Below are 13,509 nucleotides of genomic sequence, written 5' to 3'. Positions count from 1 at the left end.
ATCCAACCTGAGCTCTATAAGTCTCTCCTTTTAGTGACAATGTTTTTGATTCAAAAGAAAGTGAATGAAGTGGATCACATACCCCGTCAAAGCCTTCCGTACATGTGAACAAAGAACAGCACAGGAAACAGGCCCTTCAGCCCTCCAAGCCTACGCTGCTCATGCTTCCAACTAGACTATTCATTTGTATTCCTCCATTCCCAGTCTGTTCATGTGGCTGTCGAGATAAGTCTTAAACGATCCCAGCGTGTCCGCCTCTACCACCCTGCTTGGCAGTGCATTCCAGGCCCCCACCACCCTCTGTGTAAAATACATCCCTCTGACATCTGTGTTAAACCTTGCCCCCCTCACCTTGAACCTGTGAGCCCTTGTGTTCGTCACCTCCAACCTGGAAAAAAGTTTCCCACTGTTCACCCTATCTATGCCCTTCACAATTTTGTACACCCCTATTAGGTTGCCCCTCATCCTTCATCTTTCCAGGGAGAACAACCCCAGTTTACCCAATCTCTTCTCATAGCTAAGACCCTCCATACCAGGCAACATTCTGGTAAACCTTTTCTGTACTCTCTCCAAAGCCTCCAAGTCCTTCTGGTAATGTGGCGACCAGAACTGGACGCGGTATTCCAAAAGTGGCCTAACCAAAGTTCTATACAGCTGCAACATCATACACCAACTTTTATGGTCTATGCCCTGACCTATAAAGGGAAGCATGCCAATGCCACCTTCACCACCTTCTCCACCTGTGTTGCCACCTTTAAGGATCTGTGGACCTGCACACCCAGGTTCCTCTGTGTGCCTATACTCCTGATGGTTCTGCCATTTATTGTATAGTTCCCCCCTACATTAGTTCTACCAAAATGCATCACTTTGCATTTATCTGGATTAAATTCCATCTGCCATTTCTCAGCCCAATTTTCCAGTCTATCTATATCCTGCTGTATTCTCCGACAATGTTCATCGCTATCCGCAAGTCCAGCCATCTTTGTGTCATCCGTAAACTTACTGATCACACCAGTTACACCTTCTTCCAAATCATTTGTATATATCACAAACAGCAGAGGTCCCAGTACAGAGCCCTGCAGAACACCACTAGTCACAGACCTCCAGCTGGAAAAAGACCCTTCCACTGCTACCCTCTGTCTTCTATGGCCAAGCCAGTTCTTCACCCATCTAGCTAGCTCTCCTTTATCCCATGAGATTTAACCTTTTGCACCAACCTGCCATGAGGGACTTTGTCAAGCGCTTTACTAAAATCCATATAGACAACATCCACGCCCCTGCCTTCATCAATCGTTCTTATCACCTCCTCAAATAACTCAACCAAATTTGTGAAGCATGACCTACCTCTTAAAAAACCATGCTGTCTATCGCTAATGAGATTAAGGGGAGTAGCATTTAACTTCCTTTTTTGTGTTTTAAGGTATGTGATTTTGAGGTTGAGTATAGTTTTTCCAGCAGAATTCAATGCAGCTTAAACATCACAATCCACACACACTTGCTTATTTCTGCCAAAGAGCCCATTCTAATCTGAAGTCTTGAAATTTGTCTGTAGCCGTCAGAATTTTTTTTTATATATAAAATCCCTACCGTGTAGGAGGAGGCCGGGGGATTTTCACTGTTGATGCTTAGCTTCAGCTTGCTGTCGGATATACAGCTCGACGTTCTTCTCCTTCTCCCTCCAGTCTGGGTGGTCTTGCTCCAGGGATTCCCAGATGTTAGTGAGAATGTTCTTGGAATGCTGCCGGGATAGTTTCCTGGAACAGTGCGTGTTGGAGCCGACGAGGGAGAGAGCTATCTTGGATCTCGTGCTATGTAATGAGGCGGGTAGAATTAGGGACCTTGCGGTGAAGGATCCTCTTGGGGAGAGTGATCATTGTATGGTGGAGTTTCTGGTGCAGATGGAGGAGGAGAAAGTGGGTTTCCGGACACGCGTACTTTGTTTGAATAGAGGGGAGTACGGTAGGATGAGAGAAGAATTGGCGAATGTTGACTGGGGGAACGCGTTGGAGGGAGGGTCTGCTGAGGAGCAGTGGAGGATCTTTAAGGAGATCTTTCTTGGTGCTCAGCGGAAATTTATTCCGATGGTCAAAAAGGACAGTAGGAGGAGAGGTAATAAGCCGTGGATAACGAAGGAGGTGAAGGAAAGTGTTAAATTAAAAGCGGAGGAATTTAGAGTAGCTAAGAGTAGTGGGCGAGAAGAGGATTGGGAGAGGTTTAAATGTCAACAAAGCTTGACAAAGAAGTTGATAAAGAAGGGTAGGAGAAACTATGAAGCTGGGCTAGCGCTTAATATAAAAAAGGATAGCAAGAGTTTTTATAAATATATAAAAAGGAAGAGGCTGGCTAGGGTGAACGTTGGTCCTTTAGAGGATGAGAAAGGGGACCTAGTGGTAGGGGATGGGGATATGGCTAAGGTATTGAATAACTTTTTTGTTTCTGTCTTCACGGAGGAGGACGTGAATAATTTGCCGGGTGTTAGCGATGGAAAGGTGGTAGGACTGGAGGGTCTTAATGACGTTACTGTTACTAGAGAGGTGGTGCTCGACAGACTGGAGGGGCTGATTGTGGACAAGTCCCCAGGACCGGATGGAATGCATCCGAGGGTCCTGAAAGAAATGGCGGAGGTGATAGTGGATGCCTTGGTGGTTATTTTCCAGACGTCGCTGGATTCTGGGGAAGTGTCGGAGGATTGGAAAGCGGCTAATGTTACGCCGTTGTTTAAGAAGGGTGCCAGGCAAAAGGCGGGGAATTATAGGCCGGTTAGTTTAACGTCTGTGGTAGGTAAAATGTTAGAATCTGTCATTAAGGAGGAAATTGCGAGGCATCTTGAAGGGAATTGCTTGATAGAGCAGACGCAGCACGGTTTCATTAAAGGGAAGTCGTGTCTGACAAATTTACTGGAGTTCTATGAGGATGTGTCTAGGGCGGTGGATAGAGGAGAGCCGGTGGATGTGGTCTTTCTGGATTTTCAGAAGGCGTTTGACAAAGTACCTCACAAGAGGTTATTGCAGAAGGTCGAGGGACATGGAGTTGGGGGTAGGGTGTTAGCGTGGATAGAGGATTGGTTGTCAAATAGGAGGCAGAGAGTGGGGGTCAACGGGTGCTATTCGGATTGGCGGATGGTGACTAGTGGAGTGCCCCAGGGGTCGGTGTTGGGGCCTCAGCTTTTTACCATTTATATAGATGACCTGGAGGAGGGATCCGAGTGTAGGGTGTCGAAATTTGCTGATGACACCAAGATTGGTGGAACGGCAAATTGTGCGGAAGGTGTGGAGAGTCTGCAGAAGGATCTAGATAGGCTGGGCGAATGGGCCAGGAAATGGCAAATGGAATTTAATGTTGGCAAGTGTGAGGTGGTCCACTTTGGTAGGAATAATGGTAGGAAGGACTATTACTTATGTGGCGAAAAACTGCAGCAGGCGACGGTGCAGAGGGACCTCGGGGTCCTTGTGCATGAGTCGCAAAAACCCAGCTTGCAGGTGCAGCAGGTGGTCAGGAAGGCGAATGGGATGCTGGCCTTCATAGCGAGGGGGATTGAATATAAAAGTAGGGAGGTCTTGCTGCAGCTGTATAGGGCATTGGTGAGGCCACAGCTGGAGTACTGTGTGCAGTTTTGGGCGCCGCACCTGCGCAAAGATATTTTGGCCTTGGAGGGAGTGCAGAGGAGGTTTACTAGGCTGATACTGGAGTTGAGGGGGTTGAGCTATGAGGAGAGGCTGAATAAACTAGGCTTGTACTCGTTAGAGTTTAGAAGAATGAGGGGAGATCTCATTGAGACGTATAAGATGATGAATGGGATGGATAGGATAGAGGTGGAGAGACTCTTCCCGCTCAAAAAAGACAGTAGGACTAGGGGGCACAGCCTCAAGATAAAGTGGGGGCGGTTTAGAACGGAGTTGAGGAGGAACTTCTTCACTCAAAGGGTGGTGAATCTCTGGAATTCTCTGCCCGTTGAAGTGGTGGAGGCTGCCTCGCTAAATATTTTTAAGACGCGGGTTGATGGGTTTTTGATGAGATAGGGGATTAAGGGTTATGGGGAGAGGGCGGGAATGTGGAACTGAGCCACAACAGATCAGCCATGATCTTATTGAATGGCGGGGCAGGCTCGAAGGGCTAGATGGCCTACTCCTGCTCCTATTTCTTATGTTCTTATGTAGGAGCTTTGAGGGTGCCCTTGAAGCATAGATATTTGTAGCACAGAAGTAGTCTATTTGGCCCATCTTGTCCAAGCTGGTCAATACTACACTAATTCCATTTCCTTTCCAGTGGAGGTTATGATCATGCAAGTGAATATCTAAATAATTCTTAAATAGTCCAAGAGTTTCTGACTCGCTCACCCTTTCAGGCAGTGAGTTCCAGATGCCCACCATGCTCTCCGTGAAAAAGTTTCTCCCCAACTTTCCTCTTCACCTTCTCCATCCAGCTTATGCCCCCTAGTAATTGACCCCTCTACTAATGGAAAAAATGCTTTCCTATTCACTTAGTCTATGCCCCTCATAATCTTAGCCATCTCTATCAGGACTTCTGTCAACGTTCACTGCTCCAAGGAGTACAGTCTCAGCCCATCCAGTTGTTCCTCATAGCCCAGACCTCCAGCCCAGACAAAATCACTCCAATGCAGTCATATCCTCACGATAATGTGGAGGCCAGAACTGCACACAGTACTCCAGTTGTGGCCTAACCAGCATTTTATACAGTTCCAGCATGGCCTTCCTGCTCTCATATTCTGTGCCTCAGCTAAGAAAGACAAGTATGCTATATGCCTTCTTAACCACCTTATCTTGATTAATAAGAGAATCGGGCGTTATGGGGAGAAGGCAGCAGGGTGGTGATGAGAAAAGTATCAACCGTGATTGAATGGGGGAGCAGACTCGATGGACCAAGTGGCCTAATTCTGCTCCTATATCTTATAGTCTTATCTCCCTGCCCCCTTCAGGGATTTGTGGATATACATCCAAGATACCTCTGATCTTCAGTACTTTCTAGGATTCTACTATTCATAGTGTAATCCTTTGCTTTGTTAGCCCTCCCCAAGTGCAATACTTCATATCTTTCCTGGCTGAATTCCATTTGCCACTGCTCTGCACATCTGACCAGTCCACTGACACCCTCCTGCAGCCTATGACTATCCTCCTCGCCATTTACCACCCAATTTTTGTATTATCCATGAACCTCTTGATCATACCCCCTATATTCAAGTTCAAATCACTAATGTACATCACAAATAGCAAGGGTCCCAGCACTGAGCCCTTGACCATCGTCCCCTGCTCTCTGCATCTCAGCCAATTTTGGATCCCATCACTTTGCTTTGGGTCAAGAAAGTAAGGGCCCATGAGATCCATCTGATATGAGGGACCTTAGTAAAGGCCTTACCAAAGTCCGTATAGACCACATTAAATATATTACCCTCATCAGCACTCCTGGTTACCGCCTCAAAAAAAAATTGATTAGGCTTGCCAAGCATAATCTTGCCTGAACAAATCCATGCGGACTGCCCCTTATTGGCCCACGCTGACTGTCCCAGTGCTGATATATTCTGTCCTGTGGGATTCTTTCTAGTCGTCTTTTGGCGATCGCTCGCTAATGAGTGCAATTGTCAGCTAACTCTGTTACTGCTCATGGATTCTGTGGGTCCTTATGTGGGTGATGAGCCTGATCCTTGACTTGAGATCACTGGGATTCCTTTTCCAGGCCTCCTTGCTGTCTGGTATCCTCAAAGAATTGTATCTCTTCAGTCAGGAGGTTCCTCCAAGTAGGTCACTTCTGAGCAAGAGTCTTCCAGGCATTGATGTCCATGTTGCATTTCTTGAGGTAAGTCTTCAGGGAGTCTTTGAATCTTCCTTGAGCTGGGTGAAGAAGACTTGCTTTGGCAGTTGGGACTTTGACATCCTAAGCACGTGGCTTGCCCAGCAGATTTGGTTCTGGATGATCATTGTCTCAAATCTGGTGCTCTTGGCTCCTTCAAGGATGCTGATGTTAATACACCTGCCCTCCCAGATGATGCAGGGAACCCATCTCAGACAGTTTTGGTGAGTCTTCAGAGCCTTGAGATGGTGTCTGGACATAATTAAGTTGCTGAGCTGTGTGCAAGAGTTGGGAGGATGACTGCTTGTAAATAAGGATCTTGGTGTCAACATGAATGTCACATTTGTCAAAGACATTAGGCCAATGTTTTGACCTTGTTTAATCATTCACGAGGGTAGATGCCAAGAATGTCGATCATAGCTATGGGAAAAGTTGCATCATGCTAGGATGAGTGAGGACTACTCACTGGAAATAATGTGTTTGCTTCTCATCTCTACAAAATTGCAAAAGAGATGTCAAGCCATTGGAGATTGTAAATTATTTCTTGCACTAAGATAGTTATTTGTTAGTTCTATTTAGCAGAAAGATTGAATTGGCTATGGCTGTCACCTCTGGAAAAGTCTTCTATTAAGACATTTATAATTATCAAATGGTTTGATAGCTCTGTGCAGAGAAAGTGTTTGTACTTGTGGGGAAGGCCAACAGGAGGGAGTGCAGGCGAAATAGAGGGATTTACTGAGGGTGAGATGACGAGGATTGGAGAAGGTGGGGCATGAACACTGGCATTGGCCAGCTGGGCTGAATGGCCTGCTCCTGTGCTCACTCAGTGTTGTCATTTTTAAGAAAGAAGAGACTGTCCAATGGCATCAGGTGTTCACTAAGTCCTGAACATCAGTTCAACTCCTACTCTGACCATTTAGGTCGAATAACATCCTCTGTACTAGCTCTTGTGTTGTGTAGCTTGTTGTTTTCTCAATCAGCCCTATCCTGTCCTGCATGCTGCCTCTGAATTGTGACATGATTTCTCCTCCCACAGGAATAACACACATTACCAATGAGCTGGATGATTTTGAACTGAAGAAGGCAGCGGCACGAGCAGTCACGGGTGTACTGACCTCACACCCCAACAGCACAGATGTTCATATCATTAATTTATCACTCACGTTCCATGGTCAGGAACTACTGAGTGACACTAAGCTGGAGCTGAACACTGGCCGTCGTTACGGGTTGATTGGTCTCAATGGCACTGGTAAGATTACAGGCTTGGTGAGCAAGGGTACTTGTGGCTTGTAACTCTGAAGTGTTTAGGGAGTTGACAGCCACTGGTCACAGTTCTAACAGTTGCCTTTCCTTCTTGGGTGTGGAGTAAATTTTGTGAAGTATTTTCAAAAGCTGAAGGAAATGGCTGTATCAGGAAACCTTAACAGCAATATGTCCTCACCCTTTGGCGTGGCACAGACTGGCACTGTGACTGGGACAAACTGGGTGTGTGGCATTCCACCAATGAGTTTGGGATTAAGAGGCACTTTTTCAAAGCATTGAGTTGGGGCCCTTGACTATTTTGGTAATAGTTGGGTTTTCTGAATAGTGTAAGGTTCTCAGGGACAGTGCTCTTTTCACAGGTTATTTCATCTCTTATTGCTTGTAACAAAATGGAGCCTGCAGATGCAGAGATAGAAATGTAGAAACTGGTTCTTGACTCTTATTTTTCCAGGTAAATCCATGCTGCTGTCTGCTCTGGGTCACCGGGAGTTGCCAATACCAGAGCACATTGACATTTACCACCTCACACGGGAGATGCCGCCCAGTGATAAAACCCCACTCGATTGTGTGATTGAAGTTGATAAGGAACGTATAGAATTGGAAAAGGAGGCAGAGCGTCTTGCCCATGAAGACTGTAACTATCCATTTGCACTTTGTTTTCTTGTTTGTATTGGTTACAGTTTGTGCTCTGACAGTGGGTTAAAGTTGGTCTATGCTATCACACGTAAAATGAAAGAGTTGGTTTGAATCCTCCTTTCAGTAATGTAGTGAATTTCTATTAATCTGGTTTGCACTTGTCGAAACTGCATTGCTGCAAGATTGTGTTGTAAATTTCCCCAAGTTAAAGATGCAGCTGGGGTTTATTGCTCTGAGGCTATTACCAAGTCCAGGCTGTACAAACAGGATTGGGCTCTGTCCGTTACTGACCATTAACACAGATCACTAAATTATTACACACCAGAAACCTGGAGGAAGTGGTTTATGAACAGTTGCAAATTGAAGTGCTGATTGTGATTTATCTTTGCAAATACAGATGCAGCTTTAAAGGCTGGCTCTGGGGAAATTATTTTGCAATGAGTTACATTACCTGAGCTTTGGCTGAAAGCTGCAGGGTAGCCCAACTCTTCTAGTCAGTATCAGGAGTTAGTGCTTATAACTTCCTAAGCATGCATTTACAAGGAGCTGCTTCTGCTTTGGTTGTTTGTGTTGCACACTAACATTCCTATTCTGCCAACATATGAATGTGGCGTTGACAGATAAATATATTTTTTTCTGGTTGATTGTGGGATAGATATTGACTAGTACAGCAAGGATCACTGTCCTGCTTGACTTTAAAATAATGACATGGGATCTTTTACCCAAATGTTTAATGCTTCATCATAAAGATGGCAATGCTCACCCAGCTCTGTACTCTAGTGTTAACCCTGATTTTTTTTTTGTTTTGGAGTGGGGCTGTGGTGTGCAGGACAATTGTCCTGAGTTCCCACTGCATTGCATTAATGCTGGGCATTATGTTGGGCTGCTCTCTTTGTGCTGTTGGTGCAGCCTTTGCATTTACAGAGTTCTGTCGGAGATCTGAATGTGGTGAGGTGTGAAAGATGTGGTCTTTTACTCTGCTGTGTTCAAACTCTGAGTACTGCCACTCCAACTGTGGATAGTCAGTGTCTGTGCATTGTGACCAGTAAAAATTCTTTATACCAAACTGAACTTTACCTTTTGACCATTGATCTTTCTCCCCAGCTGAGTGCGAGAAGCTTTTACAAATCTATGAGCGTTTGGAGGAATTGGATGCAGACAAGGCTGAAGTGCGAGCATCACGGATTCTCCATGGCCTTGGGTTCTCGCCAGCCATGCAGCGGAAGATGATGAAGGATTTTAGTGGAGGCTGGAGGATGAGAGTGGCACTTGCCAGGTAACTGAGCATGAGATAGTGATCTTGCATTGTGGGGAAGGGCTTAACATATGATTTTTAAAATAAAGTGGATTGCACTTTAAATCTTTTACTCTCTGCCTTCTCCATCTCCCCACACCGAATTTAATTGTTGCAGGCAGAGGTTTCTGGACTCCCAATCTGCTGCTTCATTCACTTTTCCGTCCCTTGCCCCTGTAGAACTTGTTAGCCCGGAACCTCAGCACAACCTTAATGTTTAAGAGGTGGTCAGGTTCTGTGGAAAGTAGCCTGTGTAATGGCTTTCTCCTGATACATTCTGTTTTGCTGATTCCTGGCAGTCCTTATTGGAATTGGTGGATATAAAGTTATAGTTCATCCAGTATTAATTAAACTGGATGCCAATAAGTTGGTTTGGCCAATGTTGGGGTTGTGTCAGTATTCCTCCCTCAACATCACCTGGCTGTAAGGACGAGTACTGTAGTGACCAGAATTAAATAAAACATAGAACAGTAGAGCACAGTACAGGCTCTTTGGTCCTCGATGTTGTGCTGAGCTATGTACATACCCAAGATCAAGCTATCCCACTCCCTATCATTCTGGTCTGCTCCATGTGCCTATCCAGTAACTGCTTGAAAGTTCCTGAAGTGCCTGACTCCACTATCACAGCAGACAGTGCATTCCACAACATAAGAACCCCTACCACTCTGAGTGAAGAATCTACCTCAGACATCCCTCCTACATCTCCCACCATGAGCGTTATAGTTATTCCCCCGAGTAACGGCTACATCCACCCAAGGAAGCAGTCTCTGCACATCCACTCTATCTATCCCCCTCATCGTCTTATAAACCTCTATTAAGTTGCCTCTCATCTTCCTCCACTCTAAAGAGAAAAGCCCCAGTTCCCTCAACCTTTCCTCATAAGACCTAGCCTCCAAACCAGCAGCATCTTATCCAATTGGCCACATTTCCTTCTATCCCACACCTCCTTACTTTCTTGATGAGCCTACCATGGGGAACCTTATCAAACACCTTACTAAAATCCATGTATACAACATCAACTGCTCTACCTTCGTCTATACACTTGGTTACCTCCTCAAAGAATGAGGCAGGACTTACCCCTCACAAAACCGTGCTGACTATCCCAGATTAAGCTGCATCTTTCCAAATGGTCATAAATCCCATCTCTCATGACTCTTTCCCTTAACTTACCGACTACTGAAGTAAGACTAACTGGCTTATACTTATCAGGGTCATTCTTATTTCCTTTCTTGCCACTCTCCACTCTGGCACAATCCCCGTGGGCAGTGAGGATCCAAAGATCAAAGCTAAAGGGTCGCAATCTCACCCCTTGCCTTCCAAAGTATCCTAGGATGTATCCCATTTGGCCCAGGGGACTTATCAACCCTTAGATTTTTCAAAATTGCTAATACATCTTCCCTCGGAATATCTACCTCCTCTAACCTATCAGCCTGTATCTCACACTCCTCCTCAAAAACATGGCCCCTCTCCTTAGTGAAAACTGAAGAAAAGTATTCATTCAACACCTGTCTTATCTCTTCGACTCCATGCACAAGTTCCCACTACCATCATAACCTCACCCTGGTCTTTCTTTTATTTCTCACATGAGTAAAAAGCCTTGGGGTTTTCCTTTATCTGACCTGCCAAGGATTTCTCATGCCCCCTCCTAGCTCTCCTAAGCCCTTTCTTTAACTCATTCCTAGCTACCTTGTAACCCTCAAGCGACCCAACTGAACCTTGTATTTTCATCCTTACATACGCTTCCTTTGTCCTCTTGACAAGACATTCAACCTCCTTCGTGAACCATGGTTCCCTCACTCGGCCATTTCCTCCCTGCCTGACAGGGACATACCTATCAAGCACATGCAGTATTTGCTTGAACAACTACTTCCCAATTTACACTTTGGGCCAGTTTATTACAACTGTATTTTAGTTCCTGGCTGTTTTTGATAGCTGTAGTTTGTGTTCTTTATTTTTCAGAGCACTATTTATCAAACCCTTCATGTTACTGTTAGATGAACCTACGAATCACCTGGATCTGGATGCCTGTGTCTGGCTGGAAGAGGAGCTGAAATCGTAAGTGTCTCGTGACTTTGTTTCTGTAATGCTGTTGTCGCGGATTCATTGCTAGGTTGTAAAGTGTAATGATGAGGCAATGCTGCTGTGAGGGATTCCGGTTTCGGTTGTGTTGGCAAGAATATTTGGTGTAATTAAAGCCATATTGCACAGAATGGATCCTTCAGCCACCATGTCTATGCCAACTGTCAAATACCAATCTGTACTAATTCCATTGTAAAAAGTCTGACAACACAAGGTTTTAGTCCAACCTATTTATTTGATAATATTATCAAATAAATAGGTTGGACTAAAACCTGGTGTTGTCAGACTTTGTACTGTGTTTACGCCAGTCCAATGCCGGCATACCCACATCATGACTAATTCCATTGACCAGTGCTTGGCCCATAGCCTACCCTGCCTTGGTGATTTCTGTGCTCATCCAGATGCTGCCTCCACCACCCTTGGACAGCACCTTCCATATTTCTTCCACCTTCTGGGTGATGAGTATTTTCCTCAGATCCATTCTAAATCACTTCTCCTCACCCTAATCCTATGCCCTCTGCCATGGGAAAAAGGTTTTTATGATCTACCCTATCTCTGCTGTTCATAATTTTGTATCCCTCTATCAAATCCCCCTCGGCCTTCTCTGCTCCAGGGAAATCAATCCTAACCTATCCCGTCTCTCCTCATAACTAGGGCAAGTGTGTGTCTACCTTAGATGCTGTGCACTCGTGTTGCAGTGAATGTGTTTCAGATGGATGTGTTTATCTGAATCATAGAATAGTTGCAGCACAGAAGGAGGCTATTGGGCCTATCAGGTTTGCACTGGCTCTCTGAAACTGCTGTTAAGCTAACAAAACAGCAGTCACCTGATAGCTGTGGAATTAAAGCACTCATGGGTAAACACTGATGCCTTCCAAACAATGGCACAAGCCTTAAAATGGGAGGCAGACTACTCAGGGCTGGCCAGGTTTAGTGACAATAAGCAACTCATTTACCCCAGAGGGATTTGTGAGTGCTCAGGACAGCTAGAATTTTCATTCTGAAGAGAAAGCGCTCTAGCTAATTGTGCGTGATGAGGAAAATGGAGCGAAGGCAGATAAAGCAATTTAGCAAAGCTCTCAGGCATATGGGAGCTGGAATATTTTGCTGACTCAGAAGGTTTGGCAGTCTGAGTTTTCTGGGTGTAGGCAAGTGTTAAAGGGCTGATCTATTTCTGCTCTTGCCTCGAGTTGCTGACTCTTGCTGCAGTCATCCTAGAAAGATTAATAGACAATCTGTATGCAGGCAGTATTCTGCTGCTGTGGAAAATCCATCATCCAGTCTGACGTGGGAGATAGATTAACGCTGCCTGCTCCTGCTTGCCCCGGTAACCGCATGCCCCACAACCAGCTGCTGCTGGACCTCGTGACTTGCCGCTGAAATTTTTCCTTCTTTCGACCAAAGTAGCAATAGGTTTTTTGGATAATGTTGTAGTTATTCACCAAATCACAGGATATTGCAGTACAGAAGAAGCTTTTCAGCCCATCGAGTCACAACTGACACATGAAATGCCCTGACCTGCCCACCTAATCCCACAACCCTGAATGTTGTGATGTGCCAAGTGCTGATCCAGATACTTTTTAAAGGATGTGAGGTATCCTGCCTCCACCACTCTCCCAGGCAGCGCATTCCAGACCATCACCACCCTCTGAGTAAAAACGTTTTTCCTCAAATCCCCCTAAACCTACCACCCCTCACTTTTAACTTGTGCCCCTCGTAACTGACCCTTCAACTAAGGGGAACAGCTGCTCCTTATCCAATCTGTCCATGCCCCTCATAATAAGAACATAACATAAGAAATAGAAGCAGGAGTAGGCCATCTAGCCCTTCGAGCCTGCCCCGCCATTCAATAAGGTCATGGCTGATCTGAAGTGGCTCAGTTCCACTTTCCCGCTTTCCCCCCATAACCCTTAATTCCCCTGTCTATCAAAAACCTGTGTCTTAAATATATTTAGCGAGGTAGCCTCCACCACATCAACAGGCAGAGAATTCCAGAGATTCACCACCCTTTGAAGAAGTTCCTCCTCAACTCCGTTCTAAACTGCCCCCCCTTATCTTGAGGCTGTGCCCTCTAGTCCTGCTGTCCTTTCTGAGCGGGAAGAATCTCTCTACCTCTACCCTATCCATCCCCTTCATCATCATATACGTCTCTATAAGATCCCCCCTCATCCTTCTAAATTCCAACGAGTACAAACCCAGCCTATTCAGCCTCTCTTCATAGTTCAACCCCCTCATCTTTGGTATCAGCCTAGTGAACCTCCTCTGCACTCCCTCCAAGGCCAAAATATCCTTGTGCAAGTGCAGCGACCAAAACTGCACGCAGTACTCCAGCTGCGGCCTGACCAGTACTCTGTACAGTTGCAGCAAGACCTCCCTGCTTTTATATTCTATCCCCCTCGCTATAAAGGCCAGCATCCCATTCACCTTCCTGA

At 45.5% G+C, this 13,509-nt stretch overlaps 1 protein-coding gene across 2 annotated transcripts in view; it reads left to right on the top strand.

The window, feature by feature from the left end:
* Positions 1-13,509, top strand: part of abcf2a (ATP-binding cassette, sub-family F (GCN20), member 2a) — a 49,341-nt gene that overhangs the window by 14,899 nt on the left and 20,933 nt on the right. For both annotated transcript variants that reach the window (XM_080194782.1, XM_080194781.1), the window contains exons 3-6: positions 6,842-7,054; positions 7,520-7,702; positions 8,809-8,980; positions 10,958-11,053. In XM_080194782.1, the coding sequence (XP_080050908.1) occupies positions 6,842-7,054; positions 7,520-7,702; positions 8,809-8,980; positions 10,958-11,053 (664 nt within the window). The remainder of the gene's footprint in view (positions 1-6,841; positions 7,055-7,519; positions 7,703-8,808; positions 8,981-10,957; positions 11,054-13,509) is intronic.

The sequence above is a fragment of the Carcharhinus amblyrhynchos genome, chromosome 8 (genome assembly GCF_965287045.1).
Source record: "Carcharhinus amblyrhynchos chromosome 8, sCarAmb.v2.hapA, whole genome shotgun sequence".
NCBI classification, from domain to species: domain Eukaryota; kingdom Metazoa; phylum Chordata; class Chondrichthyes; order Carcharhiniformes; family Carcharhinidae; genus Carcharhinus; species Carcharhinus amblyrhynchos.
This window is presented reverse-complemented; position numbering and strand designations above follow the sequence as displayed.